We start from the raw sequence: 20,662 nt of genomic DNA, 5'->3' as shown, positions 1-20,662 counted from the left end.
TGCACTCTCCTCCACATTATAAATAAATGATAATAATCATTTCACAATTTATTCCTCTTTGATTTCCAATTCAGTTTCCCTAATGGCTTTTTTTTGCCTTTAAAAGCCTGTAAATGTGACCAGATTAAAGTAGCCAGCTTGAGTACTGCACTGCACATACATAGCTATTAAGAGAGTCAAAGACTGGCACCATGGTGGGTATCACATACTGGTGGAGAGGACTGGTGAACCAGAAAATTATCTAGCTTTCCATGAGTGCTTTTAAATGTACCAAGCGCATGTACAATAAAATGCATTATAATTCTGGGAAGAAAATCTTATACAGCGAGCATTGTCTGCATGGAAAGCACTTCAAGATGAAGAAAAGGTACCGGAGGTGGAATGTAAAATATCTGCCATTCGTGACAATGCAACACCGAAATCTTTGAGCTAAATGCAAGAAGTAAACCTGTAAAAGCTGAATATTTGTATTTGACAACTATAAGGAACTTTTTATTTCCTTCTATAAGAATGCAGTGAGCAGGAATTCTCGTTACCCTGCAGTAGAGAGTTAACCTTTACACATCCTATGGAAACTATTAAGACCCTCTCTGCAACTTATATCCATCATGCGCATCACTAGCTTACAGTAACTGAGAGGCATTGGCTTTCAATAGAAACTTCTATGGTGATCATCCAGGAAAGTCAGCCGATCCCACCGACTGTGGCAGTTCTGGCCTGCATCAGTCTAGCTAATGGCATCTTGATTTCTACAGACCAGTTCCTAGTTTCCATAGGAGATAACACGCTGACAGAATTATTCTCCTGTTCCTATTGAAAATCATATACAAGTGTTTTGTCGACAGCTGATAAAGGAGGATACTGGATGCGAACAGAATTAGGAGGAGGCCCCCGATGACAAGGATTGGCTGTGAGCATGCTGGGTTCTAATCAAGGGCAGGATCTAGGGGAACAAGGCCTCTCGAACGTTTAGGCTCCAAAATTACCCATCGCTGCAGGTGCAGGCAAAGGAGCCCCTCCAGGGACACTGAGGGTGGTGAGCGCAGTCGGGCAGCCGCTGCCTAGTGCCCCAGGCCTGGCAGGATCTGTTCAGCTGGCCTGCAGCCATGGGAGTGGCCTGGTCTCTGCCTACACTGGAAGTGTGGCCTGCTGCTTTTAGATCTGCTGCACGGGGGATCCTTGCAGCAGGCACACCCGGTAATGTTCCGCTAGGGGTCAATTACAGGCAGTGATGGGGTTGCTACTGGTGTGTTGGTGTCAGTTCAGACTAAGAAGGACAAGGCAGATGCAATGAAGCTGGACACATTAGTGCAAAAGGGTTTTTTTTTATTTTGAGGGGCCATTGGGGGCATACATAAAGAATGAAGTGAAAGAAACGATTTGGCATTGATGATTTTGTAGAAATTATTTTGCTTCTCCCACTTGAAAAATGTAGCCTGGACAAGGGAAAGAAAGATGATAGTAAGAAGGAGGAGGAGGAGAAGCGTAGGTGGCACTTGATTCAGCAGATATTTGTCATGTTATTGGGGACGCACACTGCACTTATGGGGGCCATGCTTGGTTTCGGTATGACAAACAATTCAGGCAGAGGAAAGCAGTGAGACCAAGAATTTGGTGGGATCAGAAGGACATAGGGCTTTGTCTGAAGGTTATGGCCACTTCAAGATATGGGTAGTCCTTTCTTTGGGGTGCAAGTAGTGGGAACCAATCACCAGGTTCAGGGGGGTTAATCAGGGAACACAGGGGTCCAAAGTGAGAACCAGCTATCAGTTTATTGATGGTCAGTGCAAATACAGGTCCAGCTGTAAGTTTAAGCATGTGTATTCCCACTGTAACGGAACTTTGCACAGTGCTGCTAAGTGTTTTAAGAAACGGAAAGGAAAAGGACCCGCCGGTACTAGTCAAGGGGGTGACTCCAGTGAACCATTTTGCAATGGCCCCCTTTCTAAGTAGGCTCCCTGATAAAGTGAAGGCAAAGGGTATTTTTAAGGGGTTTTCTGAGGGTTTTAGGATTCTGTCCAAGTCTTTCGTTGAAGAATTTGTGGCTGGCGTTGGATTATCCATGGAAGTTACTGAAAAATTAAAGAAAGCTTGGCGCGCATGGCGGGCCCGTTTTGTTATTTGCTATTTAACTATGTAATTGTTCCCCATTGGGTGTCGTGCCTAAAAAAGAACCAAATAAGTTCAGGTTGATTTATCATTTATCTTACCCAAAGGGCTTTCAGTTAATGATGGTATTGATCATGACATATGCTCGGTGGAATATACTTCATTTAATGCAGCCGTACAGTGGGTGCAGCGTTTGGGGCCTGGTTCTTTGATAGCAAAATCAGACATTGAGTCAGCATTCACGTTGTTGCCTGTGCACCCGGAGAGTATACGGTTGTTAGTGTTAGGTTGCTATTGGGATGGGGAGTATTATTTGGATAGTTATTTACCCATGGGTTGTGCAATTTTTTTGTTCATTGTTTGAAATGTTTAGTAAAATGGTGGTAAAAGATGTTTCAGCTTTATAGTCTGTGATCCATTATTTGGATGATGTTCTGTTCATAGGCCCCCCAGAGTCATCGGTTAGTAAGAATTTATTGACTACGGCATGGGTATTGGAACGTTTTGGGTCCACTTAGCGAAGGAAAAGACTGAGGGTTCTTGTACTGTATTACGTTTTTGGGATATTTTAATTGATTCGGTTTGTATGGAATGTCGATTGCCAGAGGAGAAATTGTCCGTGCTAAGGCAGGATGTGGACAAAGTGCAAAAGTCGCATAAGGTGACATTAAAGGAGTTGGACTCTCTGTTGGGGAGATTAGATTTCACTTGTAGGATTATTTTGAATTTTTTGTCGGAGATTGGCTGGGCAGCGGCAGATGTTAGCATCCCTCATCATTATATATATATATATTTGAAAAGGATCACAGAGAGGATTTATTAGTCTGGGAAATGTTCTTGGAAAATTATAATGGAAGGTCATTGATTTAAAATGATGTAGTATACAGCTTTGATTGTGAGATTTATACAGACATGGCGGGAGGGGCTGGTTTGAAGACTATTGCAAGGGTCAGTGGAGTGTGGGTGAAAGGCAGGATTCTTGGAAGGAGCTCGGTTTTATTAGGAATCTTGCTTTGTTTGAATTGTTTCCGATAGTTGTTGCTGTTTCAACATGGAGGGAGTTTTTCCATTGGGGGTTAGGTTTCATTGCGACAATATGAGAGTGGTGTCAATAGCCTTTCGCCTCATCTCTGCCAGTGACTAAGCTGCTCAGGGAATTGATATTGCATTGTCTTGAGTTAAATGCTTGAGTGGTAGCAGTGCATGTTCCTGGTATTCAAAATTCCATTGCAAATGCCATATCTCCTTTTCAGTGGGATTGCTTACGGGGGCTGGTGCCAGAAGCAGAGAGTTCGGGAGTGGATTGCCCTTCACATCTATGGGTGCTGATTTTTGAGGAGTAAGAAAGATTTTTGATTTTTGTAAGAAATTCAATTTAGCTTCAGACCTGGGCTTTACATGAGGTGGCGTGGCAAGTATGGGATAGCTGGGTTTTGTATTGGGGTAAAGTTGCATCAGAAGAAGACAGGATGTTGGCGGTTTTGTTCTTGGTGGGTGGAGCGCCAGATATGGGTCAGTTGGTGTCAAGGATTAGTATGTTCATTGCAGGTATTGCCTTCGGTTTTAAATTACAGGGTCTGAGTGATGTTACTAAGTGGTTTTTCATTAGGCAGGCCTTGAAAGGTTTCAGGAGGGCAATTGGGGTAAAAGATAAGCATAGGCCAGTGTCGTTTCTGATTTTAGAAAGGTTAGGAGTAGCATTGGAAGTTATTTGCAGTTCTGATTTTGAACTGGTATTGCTTAGATTGTTTTTTTTCTTTGGCATTTTTTGGGGCGCTTAGAGTCGGGGAGTTGGTATCTCCTAGTAAGGGTAAGGCCGGCCGGAGGTTTGTTTGTGAAGGATGTCAGCTGTTAGGCTGGGGGATAGATTTTTAGATCAGGAGATCAAAAACTGACCAGTTAGGGAGAGGGAGACGTGTGGTGTTAGGAAGTGTTGATGGGGCATTGATGTGCCTAGGAAATGTTTGGTGGAATATTTTATTATTATTATTTATTTATATAACACCATTGATTCCATGGTGCTGTACATGAGAAGAGGTTATATACAAATTACAGATATCACTTACAGTAAGCAAACTAACAATTACAGACTGATACAGAAGGGCGAGGACCCTGCCCTTGCGGGCTTACATTCTACAGGAATATTGGCAGGTTTGGTCGGGCAGGATGGGTCCGTTGCTGTGTCAATAAGAATGGTTTATCTTTATCTTCTTTTGAGAAGGGGTTTGCAGGAATTGGGCCTTGACCCACCTGTGTATGGTTCTCACTCATTCAGGATTGGTGCTGCAACTGAGGCAGATAATATGGGCCTAGGCCCGGAGGTCACTACTCAAATTGGGAGATGGAGTTCTAATTACTACTTGTCTTGTATAAGGCATTAATTGGATGATGAAAATGTGTTTTAATGTATAAATGTTCTAACATTTTTGTCCTGTGATTATTCTGTGCAGCCTGTGTTCCGATGTTAGGGTGGATCGCTGAACACTTTTTCGTGCATTGGGGGCACTTTATGCTGACGTCAGGCCAGATGTTAGGCAATTAGGCTTTAGGAGAGAGCAAGTTGTAATTTGTTGGCTTGATCTTCGAGGAATGGTGTGAAACAGTGTGTTACAGGAGTTAAATAAGATGTCTCGTTGGGATAGGATGCCAAATATTTTGGTCATACACATGGGAGGGAATGATTTGGGGACAAGGCCTGTGAGGGAATTAATGATAGATAATCGCTTTGATCTGCTGAAATTGTGGAAATCCTTTCTGGAGATTTTAACAGTTTGGTCAGATATCATACCGAGGAAAAAATGGAGGTTCTCAAGATCTAAAAAGGGGATCAACAAGGCAAGGGTGAAGTTGAACAGACCCTTCACTACACATGGAGGGCAGATAAAGAGCGAAAGACCTCTCACTACCCATGGGGAGCAGATAAAGAATGACAGACCTCGCAGAGGGCAGGAAGAAAGTGACAGACCCCACACTACGCATGGACAGCATGTAAAGAATGACAGAGGCATATGCCTCTTTATGAATCAGGAATGTCTGACTCTTTAAGCCGCATGGCATCTTTCAGAGTGTGACCTCCATTTTGAAGTGATGGATGAAGTGAGAATCGGGATGGAGGAGGGTAAGTGTGTGTTCTGGTCTGGGGTCTTTTTTACCACCCTGTGAAGAGCTCTCCCAGGTCGGTGTCTCTACATTGCATGTACCCTGTGCATATCCATAATTTACAATGAGATTGCAACGTGATATTTTACAGCGTAAACCTAAACATTAGCTCCAGAAATTAAAACTGTGTCAAAAACAGCATTTCATGACATGACACCGTAGATACTATGCATAATGCTGAATGCCAACAAGCAGAACACTAGATTCTGATAAACGTGACACAACAGCACATATAATGTCATTTTGAGTGTAATTAAAGGGCGATCAGCCTCCTTGTAACTCGCATGACGTGATTGTCGGCCAATAACCCTATACGTGCATGCCAAGCTGTAGTTACAGATTTTAGGAACTGTTTGTACTTGAAGATCCCGGCAACTCCCTTCACATGTGAGAAAACAAACGCTGGTATGGCGGCACAGACACCGCTGGCTGGATCAGATGATGGGAATTGTATTTACATATGGCGTCTGCACACAGGACGCATGCTCTGTCAGAGGGTGGCGGCGAGCCATCGCGATCTTATCACTTTACCTGTTAGTTCCTCCACAAATGTTCATCCGTATGTGACTCAGACAATTAAAAGGTAAAATGAGCAGTGATAACAGAATAATCGCGCAGGACTGTCAATATAGAGTTTAAAGGGGTTGTCCATCTGGTCACTAGGGAGTCTAACCTGGGGCTCTTCATTTTTTTTTTTAAATATGGAGGCTTATGAGCGATCTTTTTACAATGTACAACGACGGGAACGGTACAGAGATCTGTGTAATAATCTTTTTACACCTAAGGATATAAGCGGACATCCTCTAAGTGTAGAGCAGGGATGCTCAGCCATTTCTGGCCACATTGTCATGTTGTCCAAGGGCAGCAATAAAGCTTGGAAGGGTATTGCCATCTGAGACATCTCCGACATATCCAAACTATAGCCATAGACAGAAGGAATGCTCCGAAGCACTGGTTGTTGTGAGAGCAGATCGAATTTTGCTTACTTAAGTTTGTGGAGGACACGAGCAAGCACGCAACGTCACATTCTAACAGAGTAAAGTATTTATTTCTCCTAATTACTTCCTTAATAAAAAGGCAAAGAATTATTCCGAGCCGGAAAGCTGTTATTCATTTGAACCGCACGTAACTTCAATATCTATGTGAGGGTGCCACCCTGTGGTAGAAAGCTATAATGACACTCAGACATACAGAGGTCTGAAAAGTTTACTTTATGTTGCGAGTTATCTGAATTAATGGACAGTGGGTGAGAATACCAGAGCTTACAGATCTGCAACATTTGCCTCCATCCTTATCCAATTATCAGTGATAGCATCCATGTGCTGTCTTTCTATTTTTTTTATTCATGAACCATTCATCGGAATGAGCGAGGTCTTTGAATTGGACCAAAGCAGGTTTCCGTGTGGACGATTGGTAAAAATACCCTAAGACTATATATGATATCTGTCTAAAAAAAAAATGTAACATATATACAATAAAACTGGATGTGTAAATAATGCTTTAAAGGGAAAGCGTCATTAGGTTTTTGCTAAACCTTCCGAGATCAGCATGATGTAGAGACTGAGACCCTGATTCCAGTGATGTATCACTTATTGGGCTGCTTACTATCCTTTTAATAAAATCCCTGTTTTATATCCTGCATATCTACCGGTTCTCTGAATGCTGAGCTCTGCATAACCCCGCCCCCACCACTGATTGGCAGGATTCTGCCTATGCACAATGCACACAGAAAGCTGCCAAACAGTGATGTGGGTGGGGTTATACAGAGCTCAGCATTCAGAGAACCGGTAGATATGCAGGATATAAAACAGGGATTTTATTAAAAATATGGAGGACTACAGGACTGCAGGTTTACTAGTCCTCTATTGATAATCTACTGCTGAAAACAGAGATTTGATCAAAACTACAGCCTAGTAAGTGATACATCGCTGGAATCAGAGTCTCTGTCCCTGTATTATTCTGCTCTCAGTTTAGGTGGTAAAAAAACTGATGAGAGATTCCCCTTAAATTGTGAGTTTATGCACAGTAACCGCAGTGCGAGCGCAATGTGCCGATGGCGCCACTTAGTTGTGAAACTGTATGTTGCTGCAGTTGTGGACGCAACCTGTGAAATCACATCAGCTAGTCAATCATTACAGCCTGGTTATGCAGAATTTTGTTGGTATATAGTCACTGTTTCGATGAGCAGTCATTTTAATAATGAAGTCTGTGATTTAATAAAGAATTTTAGTTTAGCGTGAACATACACACAAGCTCCTTGCTCAATCTTCTTGAAGCATACATATTTTGTATGTTAGGTTTCCTCTCTTAGCAGGATATTGTGTGAAGGAGGAGAACATCGTTACTAACCTTATACTGCTTTGGCCTCCGCCGTATCAAAGATTTCAGAAAAAATCTTATATTTTCCAATATCTGCTCATAATACTGGTAAATGTTGCTAAAATGTTTTTTTTTCTCTGATAGTTTTTTTTGTACAGTGCGGGAGGGGGATTTATGTCATTTTTCTGTGATTTTCTTGTAATTTTGTGTAAGATTTGTACTATGGTATTTAAAAGGGGTTGTGCAGCAGCTATGTCCGAGAATGAGGCTGGCTTATCTAATGAGAGTCAGACAGCCAGCCCCATTCAGACCCATGTCAAATCAATCTCGAAATCCCCCTTTCTGTGTCATTAAACAAGAACGTTGAAATGGATTGGTGATTAAATTAGGACATAATTGGGGCAACTATAATTAAAGGGCTTCTCCGGGAATAGAAAAAAAGTAAAGAGAAAATTAGAATTTTTTCAGTGTTAGAGATGAACGAATCAGTTTGCTCGTCCTTGGTCCAGCGGTGACATCGGATGGGAGCCCGACAATCTGCTTCCTGCGTGCCGGCATCCCTGGGACGACTTCTGATTTCTGATACAGTTATTAGATCCTTAGACCAAACAAATGTGATTTGTTAATCAACAGTAAATAGAAACATATTAATAATGATCCTTTGTTTTCTTTCTTTTTCAATCCATTAAAGGGAATCTGTCAGCAGGTTTTTGCTACATAATCTGAGGACAGTAGGAGATAGTCTGAAACACTGAATTCAGCGATGTGTCACTTATCAGGCTGTGTGCTTTTGTTTACTCACAATGAAGGTTTTATCACTAGGACATCGTTACTGCTGTGACTAGCTGGCACGTGCTTGCTAGTCTAACTCCGCCCCCTCTTGTGATTAGCAGCTCACTGCCAATAGACAATTTACAGAGAAATCTGTGGTGCGGGCGGGGGCATCTTTCTCAGCTCTCCTGCATTTTACATCTCAAAAATGATTGTCACCACTGCTGCACCCAGTAAACTAAGTGAAACATTGTTAGAATCAAGGTTTCTACATTATGCTGCTCTCAGATGAGGCAGCAAAACTCTGCTGACAGATTCCCTTTAATGTTATCAAGTTTAATACATTTTTATTTCAAACATTGACACGACTTTTCATGTGGCTGCACAAGCCCTTTATATAAAGCGCCTCAACTTTTATGATACCTGGGGACTGTAGAGATTTTGAGATTGAGGCGGATGAAGTCTCCCTGACAGGTGATCCGTGCGGTCTAATCCACGGGCAGTATGTAGAAAGCACTGGCTGTTTGTTTTTTGCCATATAAGTTTAACTCTGAAGCGCTGCGGCGGAAAACAGTAGGGGACCGAGCCACATGGGAGACTGACGGGACAGATGGGTCCCTGGCAGCTTCTCCCCACCCGCTGCCCTGCAGTGATAGGTCTCTCCCTCACACACAGGGAGAGACCTGTCAGTCACCGGCAGAGGGCGGGGAGACGCGCTGTAGTCCCGCCTGTCTGACTAGTCTTCCATGTGGCTTGCTCTCTGGCAGCTATTAAACCAAAGCAGCATTTCAGACTTAACCCCTTAGTGACGGAGCCAAATTTTTGAAAACTGACCAGTGTCACTTTATGTGGTAATAACTCTGGAACACTTCAACAAAAACGAGTAATTTTGTGTGTTTTTTTTTTTCATGACACATTATACTTTATGATAATGGCAAATTTAGGTTGATATATTTTGTGTTTATAAAAAATATCAGAAAAATGTAAAAAAAATTAGCAATTTTTAAGCTTTGAATGATTATCCCTTTAACCCAGATAGTCATACCACAGCAAAACATTAATAAATACCATTTCCCATACGTCAGCTTTACATCAGCACCATTTCTTTTATTTTGTTAGCATTTTAGGAGGTTTACAAATGTAGCAGTAATTTTTCTTTTTTTTTCAGGGGAATTTACAGAAAATTTTTTAGGGACCTATCCATGTTTGAAGTGACTTTAGGAGTCCCATATATTGGGAAACCCCCAAATGTGATACCATTTTAAAAACAGCACCCCCTGACATATTGAAAACTGCTGTCAGGTCGTTCATTAACCCTTCAGGTGATTTTCAGGAATTGAGGCAAAGTAGCATGACAGAAATGAAAATGTGTATTTTTACCACCAAAATGCCGCTAACTTCTGAACAGGTTACTACAGCCGTCAGACTCTAAGGCCGCTATTTGGTCATGAATTGCCATGGAAAACATCAGGACCACACAATCATGATCTGAGGGCATCTAAGTGGTTAAATAGACTTGGATGGCGCAAACACTGAGTTGTCAGCTATAGTGTACAGCCGACAGCTGCTGGATTGTCACTTGTGTGGGGAGGATATTCTCTTATATCTCAGGTCAGTTAAAAGACGTATTGGCGGTGATTAACGGGTTAAAGTCTGTGTGCAATATCTATTTTTTTCATCAATGTTCTTGTAAATGATGGTCTTCACTACAGGAATCATTTGTGAGATTTATCTCCTGTTATTTTCCTTTAGACATCATTTTACAGACAGGAGGCTTCATGTAATGAATGTTTGTGCCAAGAAAGGCACCATTGTTCTGGCATCTTCTATTTGGGGAGTAAAATGCTCAGCCGCAGCCCCTTTCTTGATTTTACGCTTCCTTTATTCCACCTCTGGCCTCAGCAAAAATCCCATTTTGCTTTGTCAGTTGCGCTCTTTGTCCAAAGCACCTGAACTCCTCTGTGCAGCTGAAGGCCATTTATTTAGTTATTTCCCAGCTGTATTCTTCTGCTCTGCTTTTCTCCTTTCGCGTGATTCTGTTCTTAGTTATATATATTTCATTAGTTTCAAGAATTTCAGATGACTTTAGGCAATATGGTTATCTCGTCAGAGATTCCTAAAGGGGCTTTGGAACTATAACGTACCCACCTTTTATTGAGGAGTCATACTTTTATAACCACAGGAGTTCCACTAATCCTATGAATGGGACTGTAGTGCAGAAGCAGGAACTGTGGTCTGAATAGATGAGTTTCTGAGCGTGAACTTGCAGGAAAACCCCATCCTCTTCATTCTACTGATTAAGGACATGCGCTACTTGCTTGGGAACCACAACTTCTTCACCTGTGCAGCTGTACTTCATCTGCCCTGTTGAGGGCAGAGCAAAGTACTGCAGTGCGCAGGCGCTGGGCCTCTCTGACCTTTTCCGGCGCCTGCGCACTGCAGTACTTTGCTCTGCCCTCAACAGGACAGACAAAGTATGCCTGCGCTGGAGCCGCAGCGTGAAGACAAGAAGAGGACATCATTGTAAGAAGATGGGAGGCCCCGAACCGGACCGCGACGCCCATCGGACCGGACCGCCCCTGGGTGAGTATAGTATAACTTGTTTTTCTTATCTTTCAGGTGACATCGGCGGCTTATTTACAGCATTACAGAATGCTGTAGATAACCCCTGATGGCGGTGGCCTTAGCTTATAGGCAAAAAATGGGGTGACAGATTCCCTTTAAAATATTTAAGTGCTTAAATCTTTCCAGCTATGTAAATCTCAGGTGACGGATAGATTTACATTAATACAGTGCTCTCCAGTGAGCACTACGTTGGCATCTCCATCATAATCCCCCAAAAACTGTATTCCGATGGGAACCTTGAAGTAGCCATTCACTTCAATGAAGCAGGTGGAGTCGCTGTGGACTCTGTCTTCCTAATGTCCTGACTGTATTTCTCTTTTTCAGACTTGCTTAAATACGTGGTTTGCCACATTTTTGCATGTGATGAAAGAACACATATACTGCTAAGACAGAAGACATATAGGGCCCGATTTATCAATGCTTTTATGCCAGAATATTGGTGAAAAAGCTGTAAAAAGTTTCAACATTTTCTTGCAACTTTTGGCATTTTTCATATAATTTTTGCTAAGCTTTGACCAAGTGGGTGGAGTTAGGGCAGGACGGCAGTTAAAAAAAAGGAAAGCAATTGTGGTTGTGCGGCACCCCAGGAGTCTGGTTGCCACAGTGGAATTGCCTCCCTCACAGAGGGTGATGCCATGCCTGGAAGCAATAAGCGATTCCATTAGCAGGTACACTGGCATGCATCACCTTTCCTGACTCCAGACCAGAAGGGGGAGCTCTAAACCAAGTTTCAGGGTAGCTTCCTTATAAGTTCTGGCCTGGAGGCGGGTTAGTGAGTTCAGTGTCAGACAGTGAAGGGAGAGGGAGCATGTGAGGAGAGCCTTGGAGTGGAGCAGCGACTGAGCTCACCCCAGGATTGAGGGCAACAGAGCGAACACCGGAGTCCATGGTTGTGTGGGAGCTACAGACCCCACAGCCAAATCCGGAGGACGGGAGATTGCAGGTCTCCTGGCCACATCTGACACCTGAAGGCACAGCCACATACGAGAGCCTGGAGTCACCACGAGGGAGTGACACCTGGAACAGGCTCAAGCCGCCTGCCATGCGGGTAGTGTTTCACTAAGTGGACAGACTGAGAGAGGAACTTGAGGAGAACTAAAAGCATCAGGCACCCACAGAGCAGCGCAGTAGGAATGCCTCCAACCCCACCTGGCTAGGGGAATTCTGAACTGCTTCCAGACTGCCCGGATCTCCAATACCACCTGTTACCTGTGCACCTACAATTAAAGGTTAATAAACTACAGTCCCGGTGTCCTCCAATTACTCCTGTTCCCCAACAACCACAATCTCTCATAGACTGTTCTGGTAGCCCTGGGACCGCTGCTCCACCTGTGGGGAGTAGAACCATCCCAGCTGCATCACCATCAGCCTCAGCAGACTCCCTAAGCAGCGTTGGCCATTTATAGCCGAATACCACAGGTGGCGTCACGATTAATCCCCTACAAACATCATCCCTTTTATTGCACCCCCAGGGCCACGGACCGGGTCAGTTGCTGCTATGATCAACCCTTTAAGAACCATCCGACCCGGTTCCGAATACCCCATGGCCATAGCGGGTGTTGCAGTTGCTCACCTGGATGAGTTGTGTAAACTCTGATAGAAAGTGGTGTTCAGACTTCTGCACCACCCGCTCAGCCAAAAAAGGAAAAAATGCGTTGTAGTGGGCGCTGCCAAGTAAAAACTGAGAAATATTCAATGGAGAGAAACTAACATTTATTGATAAAAGCAATGAGTTTCAAAATCAGTCTGCTTTCTTCTTCATACTTAATGAAATGAACATGTTCAACAGCTTATAAGAGAAAGATCCAATGATGTAGAAAGACATCTGACCCACCCGCAATAATAAAACATGTAAACAAAATATACACTTATGCAACATATATTTAAAAATGCAACAATATCTACTATATAAAGCTGAATGTGTGTGTGTGTGTGTGTGTGTGTATGTCCGGGATTGGCATCTGCACCGTCGCAGCTACAGCCACAAAATTTTGCACAGTCACACGTCTGGACCCCGAGAGCGTCATAGGCTATATTGTGAGGCGAAATTTTAACCCCGCGCGTTCCAATTCACCAAACAATTTTGCCCCTATCTACATAATGGGGGAAAAAAGTGAAATGAAAAGTGTTGGAGGCGTCGCAGCTACAGAAACAAAATTTTGCACAGTCACACGTCTGGACCCTGAGAGCGTCATAGGCTACATTGTGAGGTGAAATTTTAACCCCGCGCTTTCCAATTCACCAAACAATTTTGCCCCTATCTACATAATGGGGAAAAGTGAAAGGAAAAGTGTTGGAGGCAAATTGACAGCTGCCAGATGTGAACAAGGGGGACTTTAAGAATGAGAGCGATGGTGCCAAAGAGTATATACCGTACAGTTGCTAAGGTGGGACCCCGACATGGGATACTCACCACACACGGGGATATGAACACACACACAAAATGCGCCACACACTACCACGTGCTTGAACACATATACCACCCTCAGCACACATTTCACCACACATACACCAACCTCGCCACATAAAAGTCGAAACACAAAAGTCGCTGCTCAAAACTCACCACGCGCAAAACTCGCCACATGCAAAAACTAGGCTCACGCAAAACTCGCCACAAGTGCAAAACTCACCTCATGGAAAACTCGCCACACGCAAAACTTGCACACGCGGAAAAATTGCCACATGCACAAAATTTGCAACACATGCAAAAGTTGCCTCACACAAAACTTGCACATACTCAAAAGGCACCACACATAAAACTCACCACGCGCAAAACTTGCTGCACACAACTTGCTACACTAACCTGTCACATGCAACTCGACACACAAAAAGTTGCTACACGCATGTCGCCACACAAAACTCATCTCACAAAAGTCGCTACATGAATGTCGCCACACACAACTCAACACACACAACTTGACAGACGAAACTCGCCCTAAAACACACACAAGTCTGGTATTAGCCTTCAAAAATAAAAATCTGATTAATAAGCAGACAAACTACAAGAGCAACAAATGTACCATATAGGAAATACAGCAGCTGTCAGTCACATGACCTGTCTATTATGTGTATGTGTGAGCTAATATATACTGCCAGGGGGAGGGCTTCCTGTTGGCTGGGGATTTATCAGGCTGCCAATTTATCTTACAAATACTGAGGTAAAAATACTGAGCAAATAACGTGTTAACGAGGTCTAATACAGGAGATCACACAGGTATATACTATATACAGGGGAGATGACACACAGATATATACTATATACAGGAGAGATGACACACAGGTATATACTATATAGAGGAGGAGATGACATACAGGTATATACTATATATAGGAGGAGATGACATACAGGTATATACTATATATAGGAGGAGATGACATACAGGTATATACTATATACAGGAGGAGATGACATACAGGTATACACTATATACAGGGGAGATGACATACAGCAGGTATATACTATATACAGGGGAGATGACATACAGGTATATACTATATACAGGAGATGACATAAAGGTGTATACTATATATAAGGGAGATGACAAACATGTATATACTGAGGTGAAAATGAGAGGTGTGAGGTGAAAATGAAAAGGTGTGTGCAAAATGAGAGGAGTGAGAGAAAATAGTGGAGTGATCGGAAAATGACAGATGTGAGGTCGAAATGACAAGTGTTAGAGGGGAATGAGAGGAGTGAGGGAGAAAATGAGAGGTGTGAGGGAGAAAATGAGAGATGTGAGGGGGAAAATGAAAGATGTGATTGGGAAAATGAGAGGCGTGATGGGAAAATAAGAAAAGTGAGGTGCTATAACTAACCACAGATATTTACTATGCCCAGGCAACGCCGGGCTCTTCAGCTAGTATATATATATATATATATATATATATATATATATATATATATATATATATATACCATATATCCTTATGCCATACATATTACTATAAGGAAGAATTAAACCTTTAAACATTAGAGAGATGAACAAACAATTTTAGCACATTTGGAGCCTATTGCGGACATGTCTCAGTAGCTGTTTCGCTTAACCCTTCAGGAACTGAGGTGCCTAGTTTGAAAATCCAATAAGATTTCCTATTGATTCATTTCCTATAGCTGTAAGGATGAGTTTTTGGAATCTGCTCAATTTTTTTCAGTTGCAAACAACTAGGATCTTTATTACGTACAGAATAAAAATGTTTTGACAGGCTATGATTCATTATTCCATTTAGAATATTTTGTCTATGTTCATCCTTCTGACAGTCTGAATAGTTCTTTCAACATATTGTAAACTGTAGCAAATACGGTAAATAACAAAAGAGCTACTGCCGTTTAAAAATTGTCTCCAGTAACTAGAGTATTAAAATTATTGCTCCTCTGTATCAGCATATTGCAACACAAATACTTTGAAACCCCACATGTAAACCAACCCCGTCCATCTGGAAACACAGATTGAATCATTTCTAGCGATTGTGATCTTTATTCATGTTTATTGTTTAATTTAGATTCCATCCATACTGGTGCTAAATAATTTTTTTAACGTCTCATTTCTCATCAATTTAATGTTGTTGTGTTTTGTTTTTTTTTTGGGGGGGAGGGGAAAGTTTATTCAGAATTGGATTGCTACAAATAATGGACCAATGTTTGGATAAAATCTTCCTAATGGATGATTGTCCCTCATTAAGTGTAGTAATAAGGTTTAATTTAAATCTATCTGACAAATCTTAAAATCCTAACATTTTTATTATTACCTTTATCTAATCATCTTGCCTTTTTGATACATTCACTCTGAGATATCAACTTAGCCCTGCGATATGCATCAGTATGGGTGTCTTTGGTGTAACCTTTATCCAAGAATTTTGGATAATCTTTGCCCATAGTGACTCCATCAATGAACGGATCCCATCAAGCTATGTCATCAGTATACAGTTTTTCAGAGATTTTCTCGAATTATTTCCCTATATTATTTCAATAGGAGCTATATTATTTCCCCAGATACAGTATTCATTCCCACCCCAACTTCCCATTTTTTTTCCCTATGTTTCCTCGTTCTTACCTTATCTTCTCTTATTATAATATAGATCAATAGAAATATATGAAAATAATAAAGTACAGTAGTCCTTCAGTGAATGTTTGTATTTTCTTAGCAAGCACATGCATGTATTAATATACTTACCAATCGTCATTTTCTCCCATTCTCATTGCACTCTGGTCCTCATCTACACTAGCAGACTGGCCGTTCTTATTGCACTCTGGTCCTCTTCTACACTAGCAGACTGGCCGTTCTCATTGCACTCTGGTCCTCTTCTGCACTAGCAGACTGGCCGTTCTTATTGTACTCTGGTCCTCATCTGCACTAGCAGACTGGCCGTTCTTATTGCACTCTGGTTCTCTTCTGCCCTAGCAGACTGGCCATTCTTATTGCACTCTGGTTCTCTTCTGCCCTAGCAGACTGGCCGTTCTTATTGCACTCTGGTCCTCTTCTACACTAGCAGACTGGCCGTTCTTATTGCACTCTGGTCCTCTTCTACACTAGCAGACTGGCCGTTCTTATTGCACTCTGGTTCTCTTCTGCCCTAGCAGACTGGCCGTTCTTATTGCACTCTGGTCCTCTTCTACACTAGCAGACTGGCCGTTCTTATTGCACTCTGGTTCTCTTCTGCCCTAGCAGACTGGCCGTTCTTATTGCACTCTGGTTCTCTTCTACACTAGCAGACTGGCCATTCTTATTGCACTCTGGTCCTCTTCTACACTAGCAGACTGGCCGTTCTTATTGCACTCTGGTTCTCTTCTGCCCTAGCAGACTGGCCGTTCTTATTGCACTCTGGTTCTCTTCTGCCCTAGCAGACTGGCCGTTCTTATTGCACTCTGGTTCTCTTCTGCCCTAGCAGACTGGCCATTCTTATTGCACTCTGGTCCTCTTCTACACTAGCAGACTGGCCATTCTTATTGCACTCTGGTCCTCTTCTACACTAGCAGACTCGTTGTTCTTATTGCACTCTGGTCCTCTTCTACACTAGCAGACTGGCCGTTCTTATTGCACTCTGGTCCTCTTCTACACTAGCAGACTGGCCGTTCTTATTGCACTCTGGTCCTCTTCTACACTAGCAGACTGGCCATTCTTATTGCACTCTGGTCCTCTTCTACACTAGCAGACTGGCCATTCTTATTGCACTCTGGTCCTCTTCTACACTAGCAGACTCGTTGTTCTTATTGCACTCTGGTCCTCTTCTACACTAGCAGACTGGCCGTTCTTATTGCACTCTGGTCCTCTTCTACACTAGCAGACTGGCCGTTCTTATTGCACTCTGGTCCTCTTCTACACTAGCAGACTGGCCATTCTTATTGCACTCTGGTCCTCTTCTACACTAGCAGACTGGTCATTCTTATTGCACTCTGGTTCTCTTCTACACTAGCAGACTGGCCGTTCTTATTGTACTCTGGTCCTCTTCTACACTAGCTGACCGGCCGGATCACACCTCATCTCCTATGTGAACCAGAAGTCAGTTTCTCAATATAACCCCATGAGACATCAAAGCTCTCACAGAATCACATCAAGAAAGTGACTTTCGATCCACATAGAAGATGCTGTGTGACCTACTTAGCCTTGTCACATGGTGCTCGAGAGGACTAGAGAAGCGCTGGGAACAGGAGAAGGCAGCATTTGATATGTATACTGCTACATGCACTGTGTATATAGAACTATTACTAAGGGCTAGAAAATGTAAATGTAATTTTTTTACTGGCGTGCTAATTTAAGGTGTACTAATCAGTTTTGGAGCTTATTTCACATTTCAATCTTATGCTGCTAGTCCCACCCCTTACAGGCCCCATGCCTGCAGGTCTCCGCCATGTTTTTTGCTTGCTCTCTCTGGTCACTCACTGCACCCAAGAACTTTTGGCATTGAATAAGTGTGAAGCCTAGTCAGCAGGAAAAAACAAGTGGGTAAAGAGTAATGAGAGGGAGGGACTGGAGGACCCAGCTGAGAGCTGCAGAGGCAGCACAAATTAGGCGTTAGCCTAGAACAGGGGAATACAAGCTTTTATTATTGTTTAACATCTTCTCTACCCTCCGTTTATTATTTTTTGGGGGTCTGGAGAGATCTCCAAGCATAATGCACGTCTTTCACTATAACTCCAAACAGGCTGAATCGAATCTGCCAACCTATTTGAGTGAGTCTGTCCCAAAAATGTTTTGGGAAATTCGCTCATCTCTCTAGTAGGTAGTGCATATTTTTCATTTCTATGCAGCCAGACCCATCAACGTTGGCCTTGTAGGCTAGGGTGTCGGTTCCTGTGGGGTGTACTTATATAGTGCTGGGCAGCCCGCCTGATCTGATCATATGGGCATTACTAATAGGCTGTAAACCAGATACTATGCACAGATCTGTGTTACTCGCGCCCTATACATGCCCTATTTGTGTGCAATTCTGATGCCAGACAACTCCCTCCGTGAATTTGTAGGTGTGTGAGTGGTCGTTTCATCAGCATTTTGCATCTCAGTTGCCTCTGCCTTTATCAGGAGGGGTTGCTGCATACTGTAGTACATTAGTATTGTGGTCTGTGTTGGTAAATAGAATTAATTTTTTTTCTGCAATTTTTGTTTCAAAACATAATGTCACCAACATATTTACCGGTACTTAAATATAATGGCCTTGATTTATCAAGACTGGTGATTTTCTAGCCGGTCTTGATGAAGGGGCGTGGAGATGCCCCTGATTTATGACTGGAGTAAGATTTCTGCTGTTCAAAATGCCACAGCTCATCATGAATTTGGTGGCGCTAGGAGAAACTATCGCAAACAAGCCAAAAGTTGCAAAAGTTTTTGCCCAACATCTAGTTGTGCAGATATTTTCTGATTTTTCAAAGCAATTTACAACAGAATTCTAGTATAATTGCTTTGATGAATCAGATCCATTGACGACAATACCTTAAATTGATTCGCTCTCAGTCAAAAGAATCAATGTGTTGTTTTGCAGATGTGGGTTTATAGTGATTGATAATAATCAGGATTTTTGGGAAAATAAAAAACAACACGAAAGTAATATAATGATATAAATTGTGGAAAAAAATGGAAGAAACATGTATTTGTTATGTGAGCTATAAAGTTTGTTTAAAGTAGAATAGTAAAACCTCGAGAAAAAAGTTTCCAATTTAATTTTTGGTTCAATATTAATTACAGGTGAAGCTGACATTGAGAGTGAAGAAGATGATGATGACGATGATGATGACTGTAAGAAATCTTCCATGGATGAAGTAAGGCTCCTTCTATACATATTTATGTTGTAAATTACCCCATATAACCGAATATTGACTCTTCCATATTTCTTTATATTGATTGAGATTGGGAAAACTCTTTCCAAGCTCCAACTATTGGATTTGGAGCTACAAGAACAGCTGTTTACTTACTGGTGACTGAGCTTTGCTGTTTCCACATGATTGACCTTCAAACTCCTTCTCAAATGTCATAGAGGGAGGATCAGGAACCCCATTCTAATGATCAGTGGTGGTCCCACCATAGAAGCTCCCAATAGTCAGACATTTATGTGGATTGGTGATAAAGCTTCATCTTGGGAAAATCAGATTAATGCTGTATTTTAAACATGCTATTTTAAAAATATAGTTACTATATTTTTGTATATTTCTATGTTCTGTATGCATTTGCTTCAGTCCCCCATAGTCTGATCACCTAAATTAAATTCTGAGTGGCTAATTACCCATAGAAGTCACATAATTAGTATATTGAGCCCACCTGTGGGTAATTTATGCTTAGTATAACTACAGCTGTCTGGAAAGGCCTCAGAGGTTTCGTTTGAGAACATTAGGGATCAAACAGCATCATGAAAACCAAGGAAGACAACAGACAGGTCAATGATAAAGTTGTGGAGAAGAGTAAAACAGAGTTAGGTTATATAAAATAACCCAAGATCTGAACATCTCTCGAGCACTGTTCAATCCATCCTCCAAAACTGGAAGGAGTAAGGCACAACTGCAAACCTATCAAGACATGGCCGTCCACCTAAAGGGACATCCCATGCAAGGAGAACAATAGTTATAGAAGCAGCCAAGAGGACCATGGTAATTCTAGATGAGCTGCAGAGACCCACAGCTCATGTGGGAAAACTATTAGTTGTGTACTCCAAAAATCTGGCCTTTATGGAAGAGTGGCAAGAAGAAAGTCATTTTTGAAAGTAAGCCATAATAAGTCCCATTTGCAGTTTGCAGAAATCCTTGTAGGGAACACAGGTGCTCTGGACAGATGAGCCCAAAGGAGAACTTTTGGGGATAAATACAAAGCGGTATGGAAGCTGATAAGAGTTGATGGGAAGATGGATGGAGTTAAATCCAGGACAATCATAGAGGAAAACTTAGAAGCTGCAAAAGATTTCAAACTGGGGCATGAGTTCACCTTCCAGCAGGACAACAATTCTAAACATACTGCCAAAGCTACCGTGGAATGGTTTACATCAATGCATATTCATGTGTGTTGTCATCTTTCCAAAATTGTAAAACAACATATTGTTTCAAGCATGTAATGCTTGATCAAACTAACCTGTAGCAAGTAACAGGTGTGGGCAATATAAAAATCACTCCTGAAACGAGATAAAAAGTGTAGAAGTTGACTCCCAAACCAGATAAAAGATGTAGAAGTTGAACCCATGCCCATGCATTCCACCGGTTATC

General features: G+C 42.1%; 1 protein-coding gene across 1 annotated transcript in view; it reads left to right on the top strand.

Annotated features, from left to right (window-relative positions):
* The window catches only part of PLCB1 (phospholipase C beta 1), an 865,647-nt gene that overhangs the window by 643,586 nt on the left and 201,399 nt on the right, over nt 1-20,662 (top strand). The window contains exon 15 of the mRNA XM_069768815.1: nt 19,161-19,234. Coding sequence (XP_069624916.1) covers nt 19,161-19,234 — 74 coding nt within the window. The remainder of the gene's footprint in view (nt 1-19,160; nt 19,235-20,662) is intronic.

Source organism: Ranitomeya imitator, chromosome 5 (assembly GCF_032444005.1).
Source record: "Ranitomeya imitator isolate aRanImi1 chromosome 5, aRanImi1.pri, whole genome shotgun sequence".
NCBI classification, from domain to species: Eukaryota; Metazoa; Chordata; class Amphibia; order Anura; family Dendrobatidae; genus Ranitomeya; species Ranitomeya imitator.
The sequence above is the reverse complement of the archived record's forward strand: the minus strand, read 5'-3'. Positions and strand labels throughout refer to the sequence as shown.